General features: G+C 47.3%; 1 protein-coding gene across 1 annotated transcript in view; it reads left to right on the forward strand.

The window, feature by feature from the left end:
• Positions 1-11,025: 11,025 nt before the first annotated feature.
• The window catches only part of Grhl2 (grainyhead like transcription factor 2), a 116,118-nt gene continuing 106,387 nt past the window's right edge, over positions 11,026-20,756 (forward strand). Inside the window, exon 1 of the mRNA XM_038343081.1 lies at positions 11,026-11,094. Coding sequence (XP_038199009.1) covers positions 11,075-11,094 — 20 coding nt within the window. The 5' untranslated portion in view covers positions 11,026-11,074. The remainder of the gene's footprint in view (positions 11,095-20,756) is intronic.

Below are 20,756 nucleotides of genomic sequence, written 5' to 3' on the forward strand. Positions count from 1 at the left end.
ATGGCTGTCCCTGCTGAAGACAAAATTTGCATATTGCTTGGGGCAATCCAGGTAGCTGGTGACTCACCAATGCTCTCCCAGATTCCCAGCAAAATTCCACTCAAAGACATTTCTTTCATTCCCTTGAATTGTCTTTGATTACTGACCACGCTTCTAGCTCTGTTTGTTTACACACACACACACACCAGTCAGAGCTGGGGCTCAGACTGCCTATGTCAGGGGGTGTCCTCCCACTGGGCTGCAATCCCCCCACTCATTCTAGTCAGGTTTTTAGGTTGATGGGTAAATTCCTAGCCACTGAAGGACACAGTAGAGAGTTGAGACAGAAAATGATGGATAGCTCAGTTAGAAGAGAGGTGAGACACAGAAGAAAGAGAATTTTTATAATAAGATAATTTCCGGGGCTGGAGAGATGGCTCAGAGGTTGAGAGCACAGCTTGCTCATCCAGAGGTCCTGAGTTCAATTCCCAGCAACCACGTGGTGGCTCACAACCATCTGTAGTAAGATCTGGCACCCTCTCCTGACCTGCAGACAGAACATTGTATACATAATAAATAAATCTAAAAAAAAAATTTCCTATAGTAAATTCATTTCTTATAATAGGTAATAAAAGTTATAATCATTAAGGAATTCAGAACAAAATCTTTTCATAAGAAACAGAAGGCCAGTCAGGCTGTGGTGGCCCACGAAAGGGATCCCTGAGTTCAAAGTCAACTTGTTTTGTGTACTGAGTTCAAGGACAGTCAGGTCTATTACACAGAGAAACACTGTCTCAAAAAACATGCAAACAAAAAAGAAAAGAAAGTTTTTAAAAATATATATTTTTCTGGCATTTTTGATTCATCCCCATTTTATAATTTATTCATTTTTTCTTCCTTTTTTTTTTTTTTTTTTGAGACAGGGTCTCCCTATGTAGCCCTGGCTGACCTGAAATTCACTGTGTAGACCAGGTTAACCTGGAACTCGCAGAGATTCACCTGTCTCTGCCTGCTCTAAAGGTGTCCCTCACCGTCCGTTATTTAATTTAAGATTTCTGGCAGCTCACTCATACTTGTGATTTAAAGGTCCCAAACTTGGCCGGGCAGTGGTGGCACACGCCTTTAATCCCAGAACTCAGGAGGCAGAGGCAGGCAGATCTCTGTGAGTTGGAGGCTCAGCCTGGTGGACAAGAGCTTGCTCCAGAACAGGCTCCAAAACCACAGAGAAAGAAAAAGTCCCAAACTTTTCTCTTCGCCTGTGGTCTCCAGACCTCACCCAGACCACACTGGGCCTCTGAAGAGCACGGATGAAATTAGGCAGGGAGGGCTGGGGAAGCAGGCAGGTTGCTGTATCTGTTGGGCATTGCTGAAGGTTCTCAAACAGAGAAGGGCGGTCTTCTACTATCTGGTTGTTTTTCCAGGTTGCGATGTTTTCAAGATTTTGAGACATTAACAAAGCAAAGGGAACATTCTGTTCTATAGCAGCCGCCGTGGTCTCTGGGTCCTTGTGTTGGTATTTTATCTTGGGCAAGTCATCTTTCTTCTGTTTCTTCAAAGCTGATTAGACCATCAAAGCAATGGTGATAATAATAACCTCCCCAGAGACTGGAGAGGTGGCTTAGTGGTTAAGAACACTGACTGCTCTTCCGAAGGACTTGCGTTTAATTCCCAGCAACCGCATGGCAGCCCACAACTGTAACTCTTCTTCCAGGGGACCCAATTCTCCCATACAGACAAACCTGAAGGCAAAACACCAGTGTATATAAAATGAAATTAATTAAAAAATTAATAACCTCCCCGATGGAGAGAGTCACTCTGACCAGCAGGACAAGGACGAGCCTTCACATCAAGGTGGCAGCGAAGAGGGTGAACACGACCTGCCCCTCCCAGGCTGAACTTCTTCCAAGGCCTTACTTAAATTGTGGTTACTCTGAAACTAATTTTTAAAAAGATTTATTTATTATGCATTTCATGTGTATAGGGGTTTTTGTCTGCATGCATGCATGCATGCACACCAGAAGAGGGCATTGGAAACTGCTGGACTATAGTTATAGAAGATTGTGAACCTCTGTGTGAGTGCTGGGAATTGAACTCAGGATGTCTGAAGAGCAGCCACTGCTTTTAACTAATGAACCGTCCCTCCAGCCAACCTCCATGAAACCATCATTTATTTATTTATTTGTTTGTTTGTTTATTTATTTATTTATCTATTTTGAGACAGGGTTTTGCTGTATGTAGCCCTGGCTGTCATGGAATTTTCTGTGTAGATCAGGCTGGCCTCAAGCTCAGATTTGCCTGTTTTTGCCTCCTGAGCTATGGGAGTAAAAGCCTGTGCCACTCACTACACCTGGCCTCAACACATTAATTATGTAATCATTTTGTTGTTGTTTATTTTTTGAGACAGTGTTTCTCTGTGTAGCTCCGGCTGTCCTGGCCCCCTTGCTCTGTAGACCAGGCTGGCCTTGAATGCATAGAGATCAGCCTGCCTCTGCCTCCTGCGTGCTGGCATTAAAGGTGTGCGCCACCACCGCCTAATTATGCAATATTTATCCCTTATCTGCACTGTTTTCCTCAAAGTCTTCTCTCTCTCTTCCCTTCCTCCCTCCTTCCCCCCCCCCCCCCCTCTCTCTCTCTCTCTCTCTCTCTCTCTCTCTCTCTCTCTCTCTCTCTCTCTCTCTCTCTCTCTTTCTCTCTCTCTTTTTCATGCTGGCCTCTATTTACCTAGGCTTAGCACGCAGTGAGGAGGACCCTAAACCTGATCCTCCTGCCTTTGTGTACCCAAGCACTGAAATTACATACTTTTGAAGGCATATTTCTTGCACTAATCTGTAAGATGCTACTCAGGGGTAGGAAGGGGGAGAAAAAGAAAAGGTTCTGATTTGTAATGCTTTTTGTTTCCTTTGGGATAAGAATGCCTTTTCCCTTAGTCCCTCCCCCTCTCTCTCCCTTCTTCCTTCTTCCTCTCTCTCCTTCCTTCAGTCTCTTTCTCTCTGCCTGGGGAACACCCACATGCTAATATTTGCATGTAGATCTTTGTTCTGAGATTTTTAATTTAAGCAAGGAAAAAAAAAATCCTCTGATGTCTTGCCTGGGGGGGGTGAGGCATGGGTGGTTGCAGTATAAACTTGGCTCCAGGCTCTAAAGCTAGGAGGAGGAAGCTAGGAGATGGTATCACCTCCGTGAGCAGGTGACCTTTCCCTTACTCTCCTTGTTATAGATCCAGTGTTTCAGTCCCTGATGTACGCGATCTGGAAGACTTCCTCCTTCAATATGCTTAAAATACACCAGTATCCTGCTGTTGCCACTGAGTGGAGGTGTGCTGAGCTGTACTGAAGGCCGCTCCACTCCTTCCGACTGTGACAGTCTAGAGAATTGAAAACATGTTATGAAGGCGCTGTTGGGAGGGTTCTAGTAGTAAAGACACTAGATGGAAAACCTGGGACAGAGGGAGGGAGGAAGGGAGGGAGGGAGGGAGAGAGAGAAAGAGAGAGAGAGAGAGAGAGAGAGAGAGAGAGAGAGAGAGAGAGAGAGAGAGAGAGAGAGAGAGAGAGGAAGTTAACCTGGATGAGAACAAACCCATAATAGCACAGGATAGATAGATGTCCCTGTGAGAAGCAATTAGGCCACAGCCATGTGCTCACAATGGAAAGACCTCATCAGGTCATAAAGATGGCTCCCTACAAGCCTAGAAAAGAGGCTTTAGAAGACACTCACTCCTCCTGCTGGCACCATGACCAGACACCCACCCTCCGGCCCTGTGAGAAAGTGCATTTCTGCTGTGAGGCTTCTGTGTGGGGTGCCTTGCTGTGGCACCCCTAGAAAACTCATCCAGACAGGAGCCTTCCTGGGACGGAACCTAGAGTCTCATACATGGCAAAGATGGAACTCTGCTGCCATGACTTACACACTTCCAACCAAGCTCTGAAATGGATGTCCCTGGTACCAGTCCTTCCGGTCACTCTGAATGACCCTCAGTGACACAGCTTCTCAGCCCTTCTGAGGTTGTATAGAATAAACAGCCTGGGTCCTCAGTGAGAGTCACACTCATCTTTCTGATGTACAGAATCAATGCCTCTTCCTTTAGTCACCTTCCAGCTTCCAAATTCTGTCATCTTTACTCCCACCCTTCCTGTCTAGTATCAGCAGGTAGTTAAGAAGTAGCAGAGGGGGCTGGAGAGATGGCTCAGCAGTTAAGAGCAGTTGTTGCTCTTGCAGAGGATCTGGGTTCAATTCCCAGCATCCACAAGGTGACTCACAACCATGTAACTCCAGTTCTAGGGCCCCAACACCCTCTTCTTAACTCTGTAGGCACCAGGCACATGTGTGGTGCACATACAGAAATGCAGGCAAAATACCCATACACATAAAATAAAATCTTAAAAAAGACAGAAACAACAAAGAAAAATATATGTGTTTAAAAATATTTTGCTGCTATTCTGTGGGGTGCTGGGGATTAAACCACCCTTGTACATTCTAGACAAATGCACACCTGTGAACGACACCCTTAGCTACACCCTTTCTTTAGGATGAAGGGGTACCAATGGCCAGCTCTAGCAGTTGAAATACTTGTCATCCTGAGAGTAAAACGCAAAACTTATTTCCCTTTTGGCTGAAGAAGTGGCTTCAGATTGCAAGAGACATGCATTTAATATCCATTGGATTGTTGTAAGTCCCGAGGTTAATTTCAAATTCTCGTCTTCCAGGTACATCTTATTCTTTACAATGTTTGTTCTTGCAGATAATAACTGATGGAACAAGTTAATGTTTTGTTTTGTTTAGTTTTTAATTTTACGTTTGTTTATTTAGTGTGTGGGTGTATGTGAGCATGCGTGCATGCATGTGTGTGCTCTATAACATGCAGTGAAGGTCAGAAAACAGCTTTTTCTCTTCTTCTGTGTTGAGGTCCAGTGGCAGTCGCCTTTGCAAGTTGGTGTTTTTAGTGCCAAATGGCTGATACCGCCGTCTCTTGGTGATGCACTGTCAGCATAGATAATAACATACAGCAGGCAGACTTCTTTTTTTTTTTTTTTCAGACTTCTTGATGCAATCTTCAGCCTTTAAAAACTGGACTTTTCTACTGTAACATCTGTTTCTCCAACTTCCCAGTAAGAGATTCACCATTATAAAAGAAAAGGTTGGGCAGGGCAGCGGTGGTGCACGCCTTTGGTACCAGCATTCTGGAGGCAGAGGCAGACAGATGTCTGTGAGTTTGAGACAAGCCTGGTCTACATAGTTTCAGGATAGTCAGGGCTATGTAGATAGAGAGGTCCTATCTCAAAAAAAAAAAAAAAAAAAAAAAAAAAAAAAAAAAAAAAAAAAAAAAAAGAAAGAAAGAGAAAAAAAATACTAAATAATACTAAACTTTTATCTTTACCGGTATTTGCCATTTTAGTAGGTGCTAAAATCATTATTTAAATTATAGTAGTAATCAATGTAATTGCTTCTGTGGGAGATTTACAAAAAACACTTTAATTCTTTTTTCCTCCCCTTTGGTCTGTGCAGTTCTGGTTGTCCTCGTCCTACAACTCACTCTGCAGATCAGGTTGGCCTCGCCTGCCTTGCCTTCAGAATGCTGTGATTAAGGGCACATGCCACCACAGCCTGGCTAGTGTAGGTTTTTTAAGCGACCAAATTCTATGCTGTGCTGAAAATTCTAAAGTAATGACACTGGCAAGTTACAGGTTCACTTTCTATTCATCTGGTTATCTATTCATTCATTCAGTTTTGAGCTAACTATTCTACTCAAGGACAGTGACCTTTTATCAAATAAGCAAGCCTAGGGGCAGGACTGGATTCATCCACACAGGTACAGTGCACACTAACACAAGGCCCCTACTCAGTGGCCTGATGTGGCTCCATTGTCTGAATGCTGCACTTCTGTGCTTCTCAAGACCTGACCCCGGTGAGGGTGAGCATGGCAGGGGCTTTTGAGAAGCATCCTGCTGCTCGCCTACTTGAATTTGGGTGAGTTGGACACTTTACAATCCCAGTATGTACCTTGTGATCCGATTTGATGGTCTACACAGGGACCACATTTGGGAGCCACCGTGTTAATGGAAGCATTTCTGGATAAAGACATATGCAGGAAAGGATTGTTTCATAATCTGTGAGGCAGAAACTTTTAGATTTACTTAACTCACGTGTCAAAGGAATCAAAACAATTGGGTAAAAAGCTAGTCTCAAGCCGGGCGGTGGTGGCGCACGCCTTTAATCCCAGCACTCGGGAGGCAGAGGCAGGCGGATCTCTGAGTTTGAGGCCAGCCTGGTCTACAAGAGCTAGTTCCAGGACAGGCTCTAGAAACTACAGGGAAACCCTGTCTCGAAAAACCAAAAAAAAAAAAAAAAAAAAAAAAAAAAAGCTAGTCTCATGGTTGACAACTTCGATTATTTATTATTATTATTTTTTTCTGTGTATAGGTGTTATGTTTGCATGTGGGTCTGCCCCTTCAGAGGGCACTGGATCCCCTGAAGCTGTGATAGATTGCTGAGAGCCTCCATGGGTGCTGGAAATTGAACCTGGGTCTTCTGCAAGAGCAGCAAGTGCTCTTAAAGGCTGATCCACTGCTCTGGCCCCATGGGGGACCATTTAAAATGATCCAGCTGTGAAACCTCTTGCCTGAGCCTCCTGAATGCTGGGATTGCAGATATGGATCCAACACCAGCCTCAGAGGACCACATCAGGCTCCAACAGTGACTTTGCATAAACCCTTTTGGTGGGATAATGTTGGAAACAGACATGTTTAAAGCTGACATATTGACCCATGCCAATTCTTTGTCATTTCCCCCTGCTCCCACCAAAAAAAAAAAAAAAAAAAAAAAAAAAAAAAAGCAGAGTAAGGGTCATAAAAAGGAACCAAGAATATGAAGGAGGGGCTGGAGAAATAGCTCAGTGGTTAAGAGCACTGCCTGCTCTTCCAAAGGTCCTGAGTTCAATTCCCAGCAACCACATGGTGGCTCACAACCATCTATAATGAGATCTGGTACCCTCTTCTGCCTGCAGACATACATGCAGGTATAACACTATACATAATAAATAAATAAATAATCTTTTAAAAAAGAATATGAAAGAAAGACCATCACCAAAAGAGAGATTTCAACACAATTCTGTCTGTCTGACATGACAGGGCAGGGGTAGGGTGGGGTGGAGTGGCACACTTCTTCATGGCTTCCTCTTCAATTCCTGCCCTGACTCCATCAGTGGTGGCCCGGGGTGTGGAAATGTAAGACACAATCAACTCTTTCCTCTGAAGTTACTTTGGTCACAGTGTTTCTCACAGAAATAGACACCCCAGCTAAGAGTGGTGGAGTACAAAGTGGCTCGAGGGGACAACAGAAGTCACACACGGATGCTCATAGAGGTCAGTGCAGAAAAGGCTCAGTTGTTCTAAAAACACAGGATGATCTGATCTTGGAGACGCCTGAGTTGCCCATGGGGGACACTGGCAAGTAGACTCAGGGCCTTTGTGGGTATGGGAGAGGCAAGCAGCTAAAATCAGGGGTCCAGGTAATGGCAGCTGGAGGTGTTGGATCCTTGTGACCTCTCCCCACTTGTCTGCAGATTGTTTATTCTCCATTCAGAGATGAGAGCAAGGACGTGGAAGCCCAAAGGGGTGGCAGTGGATTTGCCCTGGGTGACCGACCTTGCTGTGCAGTACTTTGGTGGGAGTCATCTCTTCATGGGACTGTACCCCAGAGGTCAGACACTGCACATCTCTTCTTTGGGCGTTTTAGCTTCTTACAAGAAGTATTTTCCGATTCCCTGTCCTGTCTCTGGCCGTCAGCAGGAGAAACACTTGCCCACCATCTATACAAGGACAGGAATCAGAGCCCCGAGAAAAGGAAAGACTGGGAAAGGCTGCAGGGTGGCTCACCCAGGCCCTCCCTAGAATGGCGTCCAGACATCACTTGCTGGTGAATGCTCCAGAGTGCAAGACAGGGTAGACGCCTAATAAGTGAAGAGCTCTGAGGGGAAGACAACAGGTCCACAGGGAGCAAGCCCACTCCCCACCCCCACAGGGTTGCTGAAGAGGTTCTTATGACCTCATCCTTACCTGGGAGCAAGGAGTGAAAGGCCTGCAGACAGCTGTAGGAGGCTCTGCCACAGGGAGCCTCCTCAGAAAAGCAAACTCAGAGGAAGCCAAGGACAGGCAGGAAACTCTCAATAAACTATAGCCTCAAAAGGCGGGAAAAATATTGTAGCCATGGCAATCATAGGATTGTATTTAAAAAGTAACAAGAACTATTGTATTTAAACTGTATTTTAAGAGTAACAATAGTAAAAACTATTTTACTAATTTGAAGGGATCTTAAAATAGCCAAGGGGTGGCCGGACAACCGTAGTGCACCTTTAATCCCAGTACTCAGGAGGCAGAGGCAGGCCAATGTCTGTGAGTTCTAGGCCAGCCTGGTCTACAGAGTGAGTTCCAGGCCAGCCAAAACTACACATGGAAACGTCTCGAAAAACAAAAAGGTCAAGGTGCAGCAATGGACGCCTGGGCCCTGAGCAGGAGGGCAAACACAAATTTGAAACAAGTCTCATATACAGAGCTAGATTCAGGCAGCAAGGACTACATGGAGACTCTCCCTCAAAACAAAAATAAACCAGCCAGGCGGTGGTGGCGCACGCCTTTCATCCCAGCACTCGGGGGACAGAGGCAGGCGGATCTGTATGAGTTCGAGGTCAGCCTGCTCTACAAGAGCTAGTTCCAGGACAGTCTCCAAAGCTACAGAGAAACCTGGTCTTGAAAAACCAAAAAACAGGGGGCTGGAGAGATGGCTCAGTGGTTAAGAGCATTGCCTGCTCTTCCAAAGGTCCTGATTCAATTCCCAGCAACCACATGGTGGCTCACAACCATCTGTAATGAGGCCTGCAGCAAGAATACTGTATACATAATAAAAAAATAAATATTAAAGAAAGAAAAACCAAAAAACAAATATACAAAATAAATAAACCAAAACAAAAAAATACCATGTGCTATGGGAATTGAAAAATAAACCCTCAAAGAAGGCGCATGGTGTAGAGCTTGGTATCCTAGAATGACACCTGAGCTGCAGGTCCATAAAACAGCCCACCTCCCTAGGACTGGGAGGGCAGGAGTTCTGTGGGCACATTTCCTAGGGAGGATGGAATTGGTTGTTTGATTGACCATTTGGAAAATAAATTTTACAGTCACTTGATCGATCCATTATAGAAACATATTAGGATAGGTTCATAATAAGTTAAATAAAAGGTAAAAGAAGTTTATAAGAGAAGAGTCAGAAAACACCAGTGGGTTCTGTTGTCTCTGGTACGCGCACAGACACTCGGCTCTTAATCTCTAAACTGAGAGGGACCAATGCTGAAGATCCAGAACTGGAAGGTGACCAGGCAAAAGGAGCAGTGGTCAGATTGTTTTGTTATTGAAATGCACAGTGCATTTTTGGGAAATAAGAAGGCAACCACAGAACGACCAGCTGACAGTGGACAGTGGTTGTCTCTAAGGGGGACATGGGTACCGTGTTAAAATATATTACTTTTTAAAGTACACGTATGCGTGCTTATAGTATTATTTTTAAAAAGAATACAATTGTGGAAGTCATTTATTAAGAGTGGAAACAAGGAACAACGAAACCTAGTCTTGTGATTTAATTCCCAGGAAATCGGTGGCGGCAAAGTTTAATACAGAAGTAGTATCAAGTCTGTCAGCTCCAGCGTTAACCTGAAAGAACACGTGGCAAAGGTTCCTGCATTTCCACGGTCCGCATGTACGGGCTAGATCCCTACCAGAACTCCCACAAATACTTTCCTCTGGTAGCAGCGGTTATAAATGACACCTGGGCTAATTCGAGTTGTTCCCAACCAGGAGGAGAGAAACCACAGAAAAGTCAGTTTCGCCCAGCTTTGTTCCCCTGGCAACCATGTTAAACTGCAAGGATAAAGCGCCTTTGTAGTAGCTGCTTCTATTGAATTACAATGTAAATGTTGATGCTTGCCTAGAAATGTCAACCGGCGACAGGCTTATGACACAGATGGAGGAGTTCTTCCGCAGCGCAGGAATCCCAGGCTGCAGGGAGATGGAAGAGGTGCGCCGGGCCATCTCAAGAGTCTATCCAAGCAAATCTCTGTTCTCCATCAAAGCCTCGCCGCGCTTCGTAGGTCCAGCTCAGGCAAGGTGGCTCGGCTACTTGAGAACCGAAACGACCTGCTATCTTCTATGCATCAGAGCGCGAGAAGAGTTTCTTGTGGATAAGAATGCTAAAAATGCAATTACGCAACAGGCCCGGCAAGCAAGCCGTTTCTTTTCCACTCTTAGCATAACGTAACTCTCGTCCCTGACTCTTCGGCCCGTCACCCAGGCCGTCCAGCGGGTGTCAAGAGGCAGCTGGTGCACTGCCCATTTGGTTCCGGGTGCCTTGTTGATCTCTGAGTTCAGCCCTCGATCGTCCTTCGGTTTGACCCCCAGCCCGTCTGCAGGTGGTGCTCCCCGCTGCTCCTCTCCCATCACCTCCTCTCCGGCCCCTAGTTAGGGAAGGAAGGCAAAAAAAAAAAAAAAAAAAAAAAAAGTAGGGAGAAGCACTCTCGGCAGCGTTTCCAGCGTGCCACCACCGCTGCACTCCGGGAAACTTCGCAGTGAGTTAGTTACCTGCGCTTGGAGAAGGGCCTTACCTGAGCGTGCCTCTGCCAATGGCAGCTCACCTGAGCGAGCTGCGCAGCCAATCACCGCGCAGCTCGGCCCTCGGGCTTGTACCCTTTAGTGAAAGAATTCAGCGCCGTGCGAGAAAGTTACCTGTGGCCGCCCAAGTCCGCCACTTTCCGCTCTGTGTCTGCCCATTGCCACGATCCGGGAGGACTCCGCGCCGCCGGGCCGCCTCCGAGCGCGGGCCCCATGTGAGGGCCGCCCCCCCCCCATCCCACCTTTCCGGCTAGGTGAGGGCGCGAGCGAGCGAGCGAGCGGGCGAGCGAGAGTGGTGAGGGGGGACGAAAGCAGAATTACCTGTAGCTCTTGTTCTGCCATCTCGGGCGCTCTCACACACCTTCACCTGCACAGACTTGAAAGTCCAGTTTCACCAGAGGCTGAGGCGCCAGGAAAAGGGGAGCGAGTTCATTGGATCAAACATGTCACAAGAGTCGGACAAGTAAGTGGATCGCACGCGCCGGCGGCTGCAGCTGCTGCCACTTTGGGCTGATGGCAACTGGTTTGTTGTGTTTTTTTTTAAGTTGCTATTGTTGGTTTTTGGTTTTTTTTATTTTTTTCTTTTTGCTTTTTTTCCCTTTTTGGTGGATCCAGACCCTCTCGGATTTTATTTCTACCCCGGTTTAGGGGAGAAAACCCTACATGAACGTGAACGTTTAATACCCTTTTTGGGCCTTGCTAGGAAACATGGGTTTTTCTCTGCTTCCTCCCCGACGAACGACCTCAGCTCCCACTGCCCTGACCTGACCAACCCTTGGGCACGGATTGAGATTTTGGTAGATGGTGGCGGGAGGCCTGTAGTTGCCCCCTTGCCTGGAGCTGCTCCCCAGTTTGACTTCCTGGGCCCTTTGGAAGTTCAGTCGACCTCCTTCGTTTAGGCCAAAGGGCCTGCTTTGGAAAAGCGGTCTGGGCCGCTTTTGTGTGCGCTCAACAAAGGGCTTTTATGCGGCTGCAGACACGGCCATCTTCCCCATGGGGCGGCCAGGGGTGCGTGTGTGCTGCGGCGTGGGCCCCCGACGGGAGCGAGGCGCGGGCAGGCCGCAATGGAGGGGCCCGTGGGTGTGCCGCTCCTCGCTCCCTCCCGCCGCCCACGCATTGCTCGGTCACCTCATGCAGGTGCGGGACAGGACCTCTGGGAAATGGGGGAACTGATTTTGAGGCCCGCAACGAAGGGGCACCCACACTTGGACCAGTCTCCTGCGCCCCGACGTCGCAGGCTCGTACGCGTCCTGTGACCGCGCGGCCCACCGCTCGGAGGCCGCCAACTCGGGCTTGGGGCTCGATCGGCCTTCACCGAGGCTTTCGATGGAAATGGGGAGATCGTGGGGCGCAGGGACTCCCGACACTCCGCGTCCTGGATCGTAGCTCTCGACAGGCGGGGAGCTGCGGCGCGAGCCTCGGGGAGCTGGGCCTGGTCCGTCGCGGTCCCCGCCTTGGGGACGGCTTTGTGAGAGCCGGGGGAGGTGGGGCCGAGGGCGGGCGCGGGAGGGGGCCGGAGGTGGGTCCCGCTGTCCTCCTTCCATTTGGTGGCGACACTTCCGTCCCCCTCCTCCCCGGGCGTCCCAGGCCGGGAACTGGCTGCGTCCTATTGGAAGTCCTCAGAGGCCGCCCTTTTGCTGTCCCTGGTAACTTTACCCTGCTCTCGTGGCCCTGCCAAGGGGACCTTTCCGAGAGTCTCCACCGAGAAGTGCACAGGACCAGCCGCATTTTGAGGGACCCGGAAGGGAGGAGGGCGGAGTGGGAAACCTGATTGACCCGCCCTGGGATGGAGAGGAAGGGCCAGCTTCCCTAGGAAAGTCGCGGGTCCGGCCTACGCAGGACGCCTGCTGTCACACTTAGGAACCTACTACGGTCGCCACCCTTTAAGGTTTAACTGCTCAGTCCCTACGGGGATCGAAGAACGAAAGTTTGAAACTCGGCCAGGAACTAGACAGTGGCCTACGGATGGGAAAGAGGTCAGTTGTAGGAGCCAACCCACCCACGTCTCCACCGCCACTTTAGCTTCTTAATGGAAGGAGTCAAACTTACGTAACTCAAATCCAAGGCAATCACAGCGTTTTGGTTTTCGTGTGTGTGTGTGTGTGTTGTTTTGAGTTTAGTGTTTGGGGGAAAAAGGCGGCAGCACGATTCACTTTAATCGCACGATTAACATTTAGCTTGACTGCTTAGTTTCGCGGCACTACATGAGTCAAACGAATTACGAATGAAAGTGCATGGGTATTTATTCTCCCCAGGTTATACTTAGCACCAATAGGGATAATTTATTCACTATTGAGTCTAAGTACCGAGTACTAACAATCTGGTTTGACGAGTACATATTACCTAGTTTTTATGGCTAATGCCTATCTAGGATTACACAAGCATTTAGTGGAAGTAGCTTTTACCTAGTGGTTCACAGGATTTCATTTTGCATCCTGGGAAAACTAACTAACGATGCGGTAAGAAGACCACAGTCAAACTTCCTTTGCTTTCTCTGCTCAAACGGTGGAGAAATGTTTGAGGTCATCTGTGACTTCCGGGTCACTTTTGGGAATCTGAGATATTCTCTCTCTCTCTCTCCCTCTCCCTCTCCCTCTCCTTTTTCTTTCCTTCCTGTCGTCCCCTCCCCCCTTTTTAAGTCAGGGATTTCTTTGTAGCTCTGGTTGTCCTGGAACAACTAACTTTGGAGACCAGGCAGTTTTTGAACTCAAAAACGGCCGTGTCTGCCTCTCAAATGCTGGGATTAAAGGTGGGTCCCACCAGGCCCTGCACACTTCACTTTTTTAATGTTCATATTCTACCGGGCCTCTGCAGGGATGCATTGCCGCTGATGAGGCATTTTATGGGGTTGAGACTCCAAGAGAAAGTGCCTGAATAGGCCATTGAGGCTGCCAGTCACCTGAACAAGGGAGAGGCCCTGAGCAGGAGCTTGCAGTGTTTCCTGGTAAATTGCACCTAGGAGGCCAGCCTGTGTTTTCTGGAAACACTCCCCCAGAGCAAACCTTTAGAGATTAAATTCCAAATCCAAGCGAGATGCAGGTAATCTTTTTACGTTGCCTTAGGAAGGGGTTTCTAAGTTAGAAAGTTTGCCCTGAAGATGGATCATCTTGTTATGATTTATATAAATAATACTGTTTACTTATATATGTATTTTGTGTGTGTGTGTGTGTGTGTGTGTGCGCAGCTATTGAAGCTTGTACACAGCAGTCAGAGGACAACTTGAAAACATTGGTTCTTTTCTTCCATGTGGTTTCTGGGTATCAGACGGGCAGCAAGCGCCTCTACCCGTGAGCCTCGTACAGACAGGCCCACTGTTGTCTTTTCTTTGCTGGTGACTTTTCAGGGTGAAAGGCTCAGTCTTGTGTGACCCTCCTTAAAGAAGAGGGGGAGGGGGCAGACATTTCGTCTCTGTGCGCACTTTAGAACGTCTGCTCGCCCACCTTAAACTTCTATGAGAGTTGATGATCTTTGTCAACAAGGCTGTTGGTAAGGGAGGCTCTTCAGAGAAGAAACTCTTCCCAGAGGGGGTAGCAGGTGTGTCTTTGTGCGTTCAAGGCCAGCCTGGTGTACAAAAAAGAAACTCTTGTTTATTTTACTGTCAAATTACATAAAGGATATCAAGAGGACACACACATGTGCATATGTAATAATCAACTCTATACAGATATTTTAATAAGAGTAAAACATGCTTTCTGTACTGCTTGCAGTGTGTTCTGATAAGCATTATAAGAAGAAACAAAGATCTATGAAGCAGGCCATATCCTTAGGGGAGACACTGCAGTGGAGGGCAAGCCAAAAAAATGGACATGGATTTATGCCAGTACCTGACGAGAGCCTAAAAGTTAAAATAATTTAAAAAACAGTTAAAAATACATTACGACTAATTATTATTATTGTTGTTTTGTGTGTTTTAGCTTAAGGAGTTTTCTAAATACATTTAGTTAAGATTTTATTTTTTATTCATTTGGCTATATTACATATCTTTAACAGTAAAAATGCCAATAATTTATCATATCTCCATGATACCAGTACAAATACATATTCATTTTTTTCACCTCAACTATATCTTGAGGTCCTGTATATTGAACACTGTGATCCAGATGTTGAGATTCACTAGTGCTTACAGGTTTAGCATGTGTCAGGAGAACAAGGTCCACCGATTGAGAAATAAACATAAGAAATTAGGTTAGCACAGACGCTTGCTGAAAAACTGAGCTTCTTATGATTTAGGAGGACATGTTTCACATAGAGCCAGTACGAGAGGAAAGACCAGAAGAGGGCTCAAGTCCTGAAGATAGCTGGAGTAGAAGTTTCCCAGGCAAAGGCCTTGAGGTGTGACTAGGAAGTGAGTGAGTTAAGGGAGATAAGGCAACTAGTAAATCAACAGGGAATCCGTTCCCTATTGATCCAGACGCCCGCCCGCCGCGCACTCAGTCACAGGTTGTGCTTGGATAGAGCACTCAGGAAGCCACAGTCAGTTAGTAAATGGTAAGTCCCAGCTGAGCCCGACAGTCCAGTGTCCTTCCCTGGCCCTCCTGGGATACTACAGAGGGCTAAACCGTGCAGGCTTGCGGCCACAGGGTAAATAAATGTACTCCCAGCAGAGAGGCCCTGGGTTAGAGCTGGAGCAGAGGAAACCAGTGCAGGCGAGGTTTACTAGACACTCCCACCTCTCCCAGCTCTGGATTTAGCCTACCGGGCTCTTGGCACAGCTCAGATCTACCATCTCAGCCGGTGCCCTAGACGGCCTTATCGTACCTTTGCTCTCAGTCAGCTTCTGCAAACCGCACCCATTAGAGCGCTTGGATTTGTCAAATGCCTCTAAAAGAAACTACCACACACTGCTTTGATTGGTGTCCCAGCACCCACCGAATTGACCTACAGGCAAGATTGATTTACCTAAAAAAACAACAAAATGTCGAGTAACACTACCAAAATATAGTCTAAAAAAATCTGGGAATAAATTATGTTTATGCTTAATAACAAATTCCACCCAGGAATTCTTGCTATCCTTCCGTCTGATTGCTCAAACAAACAACAAACAAACCACCCACCTGAGGCAAGCGACAAACCACAGATAGCCCTCAGCCCTTAGAGGTGTGCTATTGTTTTCTCCAGATGGCCCAGGAGTCTGCACAGAAGCTCTGACCCAGGCTTTAACTTGATTTTTGGGTTAATTTTGGAGCTAGCTAATCCTTTCAATGTCCACTTTACACAATAAATGCAAAATCGGGGACTTCAGGTGCTTGCCCGTGCCTCGGTGAAAGAGGCCGCCTCCTACTCTCCCTCGGTTGACGCCGCCGCTGATGTGATTCCAACCGGAAGCAAGAATTCCTAGACCTCCTCCCGAGGTTGTTTGCTCTCATTGTTTTGCTAAACTGTGGCTTAGGGAAGAGTGTGTGTGTGTTGGGGGTCATTTTGACAGCTCACCTGTTTACCGAGCTGCTAAAGACCTGTTTGAAGTCTTTCACGACCTCCTGTCCTGGTCCTCAGTCGACTTGGGTACGAAGCCTGTCTCTAGCTTCACATTGTGGCACTTCCCGAGGGTTCCCCGGTCTTTGAATTGATATTCAGTGTTTCCAGCTCAGAGGTAAAGGTAAAGAGCTCTAGTGAGATGTTGGTCCCTGCTGAAACAACTGGGCCAGGAAAGATCCTACAGGTTTTCTTTCCGGGCTCTTGGGAGTTGTAAGTATATGACCGTGATTAGATAGTGCTGCCTAAACGGGCCCAGGGCCTTTTTAAGGAGGACTGAAATCAAGTCTAAGATGACTAAGCCTCGCTATGTAAATCAGGTTAGTCATGAATCTCGGGTCTCCCTGCTTCAACCTCTACTGTGGCGGTGGGATTAGCAGTGGGTCTCACTACACTGGAGTGAGACTCACCAGTTTCTGCAAAGTAGAAAGGACAGTTTGGGAAAGTAACCAGGAAAGCCAGACGTAAAAGAAACGTTTACACCCCAATAACTGAGCCCAAGAACCCCGAGATGGGCGATGGAAGGTGTGTATTGACAAGGCTGACTTTAGGGTGAGCTGTTAAATTTACTTTTAAAGAATTCTTTGAGCCAGGCAGTCGCTTCGATTCTTTTTTTTGACTCTGGTCTAGCCAGGCACTTATTATTTTTCTCTCTCTCATTCCCTCCTTCCTTCCCTTTCCTTCCATCTCTTCCTCTTCTGTCTTTTTTTTTTTTTTTTTTTTTTTTTTTTGAAGCAAAAGTCTCCCATAGCTCAGGCTAGCGTCAAACTCGCTAGCCAAGGATAAACTTAAGCTCCTGATCCTTCCGCCTGTGGAGTGTTGGGATATCAAGTGAGCATTTCTGATTTGTTTCGCTTCATTTGTTTCTGTTTTTCTTCGAGCTGGGGTTTCTCTCTGTAACCCTGGCTATCCTGGAACTCGCTCTGTAGGCCAGGCTGGCCTCAAACTCTGAGATCTACCTGCCTCTGCCTCTCAAATGCTAGGATTAAAGGCATGTGCCATCATGCCAGGCAAGCAGTTCTGATTTTTTAAATGAATGCTTCGGCTGAATAGTACATTTTCTCTTTTCTTTGCCTCCCCGCTCGCCTGAACCAACATGTTTTTATTCCTCGCTCCTTTTTGATCTGTCTCCCTGATAACTCTCTACTTGTTAGTCCTATAATATCTGGTGAGAACTGAGCGTTGCCCATGAAGATGACTTGAGTCTTACTGTCGGTGTTGCCCGTTCATGGTTTTAAACTTTGCTGCCTGGCTTTAGGCTTCACAGCCCAGCAGCCCATCTTTGTCACCTTGGTCCAAGGGTCAGATAATGACACCAGGTGCTGCCCTGTCTAATTTAATCCCTGGCACCCATATTGGGGGGTCCTCACATCTCTGTCTCCCCAGGTGGTGGTACCCAGGGACTGCTGTTAATGAAACAGCCTATCTAGGCCTGCCCTGAGACCAGAGCCATCAGCTTGGCAAACCTTCCTAGGAAGAATTCCTCAGCGAGCAGCGACAGGCTGAAGTAGGAATTCGCTTTGGCCCAAGAGGACTAGTTGGCAGTGGGTTAGTCACAGGACTAGTTGGCAGTTGGTTAGCCACATCAGCTCATACCTGGGAGTCTACCAACAGCATTCCCTTGGGCCCCCAGAGTCCCACTGAGCTCCCATCTGTACGGCCTGTGTAGTGTTATCTCCTAGACAAATCCAGCTTTCTTGGTATCAGTTTTATTTGTTTATCCATTGCTAGCAAGGTATAATTTATGCTGTTACATTTCCTTTCCTTGGCAATCTAGGGGTCAAAGCCAGCACCTCCCATATGCCAGGCAAACACGGTGGCGGTGGCGTTCCCAGTTCCACCATAAGTTTTGTTTGTTTGTTTTTTGAGACAGGATTTCTCTGGTAGCTCCAGCTGTCAGAACCCAAGATTCACCTGCCTCTGCTTCCTTGAGTACTGGGCTTGATCAAAGACTTGCCGCATAGCAGCCTGCTGTTTATAAATCATCAGCAACACACACACACACACACACACATGTTCATGTTTATGGTTGTTATGCTGTTTTCCTGGGTATATGTCTGTCCACCCTTTGCTTGTCTGGTGCCTGCAGAGGCCAGCTCGGGATTCCCTGGAACTGGAGTCACAGATGGTTGTGAGCCACCTTGTGGTTAATGGGAATTGAACCTAGTTCCTTTGGAAGCAGTCAGAGCTCTTAACTGTTGAGCTTCCCTGCAGCTACTGCTATAGGCTTCTTACCAGTAAATGGCAGGCAGACAGTGCAGGGCTATAACGGCTAAGTGTAACAGAAACAAAGTATCTGCGTGGATCTTAACCCTCCCCCATCCCAACTCTATTGGGAAAAGAGAAATATTTTAACTGGGTGTGCTGGTGAGGAGTAACAATATTACTTATTAAAGACTACACATTCTGAATTGCTACTAGAATAGCCACCAGGTCTCGGTGAGGTTCTGAGGATTTCAGAGTATATTGTTATGAAAATAAGTCTGGGCTGTAGAGACGGAGGGCGCATTTGAATGGGCGGGCGGTCTGTGTAAGCCGGAGCTGCCCCAGGCCTGTGAAGCAGCGAATTTTACTTTGTAATGAATTTGGGTGGCAGTGAACTTGGAGGCAGCGCTTTGCGGTGGTGGTCTGATTTCACTTGGGCTCAGGGCAGGGAAGGAAAGCAACAGTTATCGCCTCTATAAACACCGAAGGGCCCACTTCTCCGTAAAAGGCCTGTGCTCTTGGCTTTTCAGTTTTTGTTTTTTGGTTTCCTTTATTTATTTATTTGTTTGCTCGCTCATTCATTCACTCGTTCATTCAAATCGTTTGTATTTTGCAGCTCGGGAATGGAACCCAGGGCATCCCATGTGCTAGGCTAGCAGTTGGGCAAACACTCTGACCTTGACCCCCTCCCCCCAATCAGGCAGGGATGGGGCTTCCGAGGTGTGGAAAGACTTGGGGAGAGGAAAGGAAGGGGTAAAGCAAGCATGGACAGGACAAAGCTGCTTTAGCAAGGGTGGAGTGGCCCGTGTTTGCTCAGCAGACAGGCAAGAGCAAAGTGGCTAGATTGGATTTCAGATGGGAGATGGGTGGATGGCGTGAAATTAATTATTCCTGGGGAATTGGGTTGGTTTTAATCTGAAGCCTAGGATCCTAAGATGGAACAAATCTTAGGGCCCACGTTGGTCATGTGAGTAACTAAGTGGTCTGGGAAAACTCGCTTCTTTTTCTTTGAAGGAAGTAGGCATAGTAGTATCGTGGTGACAGTCTGTGAATGCTCGCTCTGGCTCTGAGTGCCCTCCCGTGGGTTCCCAGGGGCCTTCCTTCCCACACTCACCCCACACTGTTGCCTGCCTTCTCAGTTCAGTGAGCCCCATAAAATCAGTGCTTTCTGCACTTCTCTGATCTATCTTTTCAAAGAAGCCAGGAACAAAGTAGCATTTACCGCCTTCCTGTATTGCCAATAAGATAATTAACACAAGATGAGAGTATTCATTATTTCTTCCTTTTCCATCTGCAAAATGGAGTTGAGGGAAGTGATCCCCGAGGAGAATCGCCTCCACAATGTCTGGAGAGTCTGCATCTTCCCTTCAAAGGGGTCTGGGCTGGTGGAGGTTCCTAGGGTCCAGAGATAGCAGGCTCTTCATGAGCCCCTCCTGGTGCTCCAGAATCAAAGGTGTTCTGATTAAGATCCAGAATGAGTTGAGGCCTCCAGCAGGGGGCATGGCGAGGGCCGAGAATCCCGAAGGGCAGCTAGGTGGCTTCACTAGAGGGTTCCTGCCCCGCACAGCCTCCCAGGGCTGACGGGTAGATAAGGGGTCCAGGAAATCAGATACGAGCTGGCAGGGACTCTGAGAACTTCACTGACAGGGCCCTGGAATGGTTCTACTAGAAGAGTGAGGTAATCGGGAACCAACCAAACATTCACTAAAACCTTAAGAAGGTTTCCCCTCCCCCTCCCATCTTTTCCTCCTCCCTTCTTCTTGTCTCCTCCCCTCTGCCTCACTCCTGTCCTTCCTTTTCTGCTCCTCCCCTTTCCCTCTCCTCTTGCCTTTTCTCCTCCCCTCCTCCTCTTCTCCCCCCCCCTCCCTGGGGCTCCTTCTTCCTTCCCCCTTCTCCTTTTTCCTATGCCCCCTTTAATAAAACGTAATTCAGGGAACACATTGTCAGGAAGTACTGCCAAGACCACAGCTTAGAGTTCAGAGGAAGTATATACATATAAAATATAAACAATAAGAGTAAGAATAGCAGCTGCTGGGGCTTGGGATGACTCAGCAATTTAGACCAATGCTGATCTTCCCTAGGACCCGGGTTCAATTCCCAGCACCCGCACGCCAGCTCATAACCAATGCTGCTCTTCCCTAGGACCCGGGTTCAATTCCCAGCACCCGCACGCCAGCTCATAAAACTGTCTGTAACTCCATTTCCAGTGCTTCTGATACCCTCACCCAGAGAGATACATGCAGACAAAACAGGCAAATGTACATAGAATAAAATAAAAAAAATAGAAATTATTAAAGAAACAAAGGATAGCAGCTGTAGTCTTACACCAAGTATAGAGTCATATGTTATTGCACATCGGGGTGCACTCATTTAGTCTGGGAATAAAAATCTCCATCTTATGAACTGAGGGATTAAACCCTCTGAAGTGGACACTCTTTGGTCAGTAGC

The sequence above is a fragment of the Arvicola amphibius genome, chromosome 9 (genome assembly GCF_903992535.2).
Source record: "Arvicola amphibius chromosome 9, mArvAmp1.2, whole genome shotgun sequence".
Taxonomy (NCBI): Eukaryota; Metazoa; Chordata; class Mammalia; order Rodentia; family Cricetidae; genus Arvicola; species Arvicola amphibius.